This window comes from Cyprinodon variegatus, unplaced genomic scaffold (assembly GCF_000732505.1).
Source record: "Cyprinodon variegatus isolate N-32 unplaced genomic scaffold, C_variegatus-1.0 Scaffold1568, whole genome shotgun sequence".
Taxonomy (NCBI): domain Eukaryota; kingdom Metazoa; phylum Chordata; class Actinopteri; order Cyprinodontiformes; family Cyprinodontidae; genus Cyprinodon; species Cyprinodon variegatus.
This window is the reverse complement of record NW_015152021.1, coordinates 52,848-57,088: the sequence shown is the minus strand read 5'-3', so window position 1 is coordinate 57,088 and position 4,241 is coordinate 52,848. Positions and strand designations below refer to the sequence as shown.

The 4,241-nt window shown below is 40.2% G+C and overlaps 1 protein-coding gene across 1 annotated transcript in view; it reads right to left on the bottom strand.

Annotated features, from left to right (window-relative positions):
- LOC107103943 (protein S100-A14-like) overlaps positions 1-4,127 on the bottom strand; it is an 11,709-nt gene extending 7,582 nt beyond the window's left edge. Inside the window, exon 1 of the mRNA XM_015403809.1 lies at positions 3,887-4,127. Coding sequence (XP_015259295.1) covers positions 3,887-3,895 — 9 coding nt within the window. The 5' untranslated portion in view covers positions 3,896-4,127. The remainder of the gene's footprint in view (positions 1-3,886) is intronic.
- Positions 4,128-4,241: the final 114 nt, after the last annotated feature.

The window sequence follows — 4,241 nt, the reverse complement described above, 5'->3', positions numbered from 1 at the left end:
TCAGAATTCTGACTTTTTTCTCAGAATTCTGACTTTAATCTCAGAATTCTGACTTTTTTATTGTCAGAATTCTGAGAAAAAAGTCAGACTTCTGACTTTTTCCTCAGAATTCTGACTTTTTCCTCAGAATTCTGACTTTTTTCCCATGTTAAACTGAAATAAAATTTAAAAATCAGTTAACTTTTTTCTTTTTCAGTGGCCCTAATCCTCTTCCATACAAAAGGCAGCCACAACAAGGCTCCAATAAAAAAGTGAATAAAAATAAAGGTTTGGGAACATTTTTCACCAACAAATGAGTAAACAGAACATCCTGTCATGTTTGTGGACCTTTACCAATTGTTTCCATCATTTACCGGCTATGTTAGACAGGGCAGAAAGGGTGGAAACCACTGAAACAGAGACGTGAGGAAATTCCACACGAGCTGTTTGGAATGCCGTAAACATTCCTGGCAAATCGGCACAATTTGATGTTCGCCTGCATTCTGTGCATAGATGTGCAATTAGTCTCACAGATAACTTCAGTCATTTGTTTTCAATTAGTCATATTCCAAAGCCGCGTCATGACCACTGAAGCCAGACCTGGATCCTATCTCCATTGCAACTCAACTCTATCTTCTGTTTAATTTCAGCAGCTCAAGCATCTCATTGATCTGATCGAAAACCATTTTGATCTAACTTTGCATGTTTCAGATGTGCTTTTATTCTATTATAGCTTCAGATAAATAAGTGTCCTGTGATTCTGCTCTGATTTTTTAACCTTTTTGGTTTTGGTAACTACTGTATTCTTATTGTTTTGAAGGAACCAGAACAATTAATTCTAAAATATTCTTTCCGTCATTATTTGTGGACATTAAGATCTAAAGAGAAGCGTCACCTCCTGGTCAGACCCTGTAATTCAGTAAAAAGGTGGAGTCAGAGTAAAAAAATATGCACGCCCAGGAGAAGGTCAGTGGCTGGAAGATGGAGGGGATTTTGCTGCCATTCAGCTGCCATCTGACTGGGAAAGGCCATGTTGAATGGCTGCTACTGTAAGCTTTCTCTAGTTTTCATCTACTGGAGCGAATCAACCAGGTGATGCAATGCGTTGATGCTATGCCTGGCTGTAAGGAACAGGAAGTAGAGGTAGCAAGCAGGTGCAGATCCCTGATGAGTAATGGAGCGAGGGATTTAATGAATGTTGCAATCAGGCAAATTAGTATTAGTATTAGTATTTGGGATGGTATCTGGGTCTATAAGGAGAGAAATATAATAATAATTCTGGCATTCAGGATGCTGGTGGAAAAAAATCAGATCAATAATGATGTAAATGTTTTTTTTATGTCAGAACTTATTATACAAAAGTGTTTCCATCTCTTCTTTATCTCACTTTCTTAATTTCCATCAAGCTCTTCTGATCTCATACTTGAAAATGTCCAAACAAAGATGTTGATGAAAGAAAGTCCCACTTTAGTTATTAAACCCCCTCATTTTCCCTAGTTTCGGACTACATATACATATATGGAAAAAATAAATATTTGTAAAAACATTTTTTTCTTTACATTAACAGAAATAAGTTGGGACAACTAAGGCGATTATTAAATTATTTTGTTTCCATGAGATCCAAGGGTTACATTCCATAAACAGTGCAGTCAATATATATCCTGTCAAGTTTGACAGTGGATGGATTCTGGGGGCAACGATGTTTGGGTTTCTATAACGTTTATTTCTATATCACCAATTCAGAACATGTAATCTCAAGGCACCACCGGATCATCCAGTCAAATTGATTCAAAGTTTTCTATCTCAGGAAAAGCAGATGATAGCATCGACTCATTGACTCGAAGGCAATCCCTCACACTAAGCATGTAGTGACAGTGGAGAGGAAAAACAAAAACTCCCTTTTAACAGGAAGACCACAGGTTTCAGACGTGGAGCTGGTACTTCCATGACCTGATCTAAAAGAAGACAAAGGCGATGGATGGATGGATGGATGGATGGATGGATGGATGGATGAATGTGAAAATCACCAACATTCCTCTGAGAATTATAGAATTGTGTCGATGTTAACGTTGGTTATTCCTAAACAAATGAGTTTCTCCTTTATCTGACCCTAAATGCTGTAGTTATTGTTGACATCAGACGACCTGCTTGGATGAAAAGTCTTTGCTATCGAGTGGAATATCAGAACACCAAACGTCGTCAGCACCACCAGCTCCTAGCTAAGGTTAGCTGAACCAATCTCCCATTCTATCTTTATACCGAACTAACCAGTCTTGGTCTGTGGGGGCAAACCAAAAAGTTATAAAGTACATTTATAAATTAATTCAGATGTTAATCTGTGAGAATATCATATCCTGACAGTTGAAAGTCTCTGACTATGCAAAGCTGCCTGCAGGATTAAAGAAAACATCGAAGCAATAGGCCTGGTTCTGCTGGAGGTTTCTTCCTGTTCAAAAGGAGTTTTTCCTCTCTACTGTCGCTACAAGCATGCTTAGTGTGAGGGATTGCTGAAGAGTCAATGAGTCGATGAAATCAACTGATTTTCCTTAGATAGAAAACTGAATCAACCTGACTGGATGATCTGATGAACTGGAAAGTGACCTGAGATGACATGGTTGTGAATTGGCGCTATAGGCGTAATTGATTTAAATAGAATTACTATAAAATGCAAACAGTAGATCAATGACTGTTTTATGGCTTGTATTTGGTTGATATCCTGTCTCTGTATAAATATCAAACCAACAGAATCAGCAAGTCCAGAAATAAATAAACGTTCTTTCTGAAAAGATCTGTAAAAACTTTCTTTTAAAAAAAAAATCTTACAATCATAAGAAGCATCAGTGTCAACATTTCTTTATCCATTTTATTCTGAGGGTTCATGAAAAACAGGAATAAATGGAAAAACATTGTATGCTCCAGTAAAACGAATCCATAGCAATGAAAATCTTTGCTTAATTGTATTTGTTTTTTAAGTTCTGCTTGGTTCAGTCCATCTTCATCCGTTTCTCTTCCTGAAATAGTCTTTTCATGTCACATGTAGGCTAAGCTTGGGCCGAGGACAGGCTTTAGTTTTAGTGTCTACCACACCCAAAGGCAGCTCTCTGCTGCTGAAACAATGACCCGCGGTACCTCTGAGCTTTCAGCTGTTTATTCAACAGCAGACTTTAGGGGAAGTTTATTTTACCTTTAATGAAAACAGAGAACAAGCAGACAATCTGTTTTTTTCTGATTTATTTAAAGTTTTAGGGAGAAACCACCAGCTGTTAGTAAAACTTCGCTTTTCAGCAGAGTTAGAAAGGCCTTCTAATAAAAGTACCTCCGATTTTCTCCCCTTATCCTCTATTAAATGGTCATTATTCATGTAAAAGCGCCCTGAGATGGAAGGAGCCGCGCCGCGTCATGCGTCATGCGTCCTGCTCGGTGAGGCCTCCGCTGCGCGCAGCCCCGCTCCCTTTAACGCCCATCCTGCTCCCGGATCGAGCCATGGCTGAGCAGGAGTCCAACATGCAGCACAGCAGCTACATGTTACAGAAGATTAGAGCTGCGCACTGCTGGCCTCCAAGGAGCGGCTGACGCTCCTTCTCAGGGAGGGGCTCCTGGCCGCACACACACACACACACACACATCTGGAAAGTTTTTACCCGAAACAAAACTCCTCGATGACGCTTTTTTAAGCTCTTCTGAATCTAATAAACACTAAAAACTCCAACAATCCGGCCGCTATAAACCAAAAGGTTATTTTAATTTCTGCGATGGAACTTAAAGTTGTGAAAATGTTGTGGAATCCTCCAGCCCAGCAGAAAACACCAACCCCCGCCATTAAACACTCGGAAGGACACAGATTAAAAACAAACAGCAGCTTTATTGCGATTTAAGGCAAAGATGGAGCAGTTTTAGAGGTTCTTACCGCAGGCATGTCGGCTGGACGGGGCGGCTTCCTGTGAGAGTCTGCTGTGTGTCAGTGGAACAGAGGCGCTGTCACCAGTTGGCAGCTCTTCTGGATCCTCCCTCTGCAGGTAGGAGGAGCTGGGAGCTGTCGCAGAGCAGCCAGGTTACACCACACCGAAACAGAACACACCTTCCCCTCTAATCAGTTATGCTCTAATGCATCAAAGTCCTAAAGTTAACCTCAGAGATCCACAGATGACTCAGCCCACATCTGGAACTATTTAGTAGAGCTTTTTATTATTTTTTTACACACTGGTGGCCTGCAAGTTTAGGCTGGTATTCCCCTTCTCTTCTAGACGTTTAACTTAAAGGAA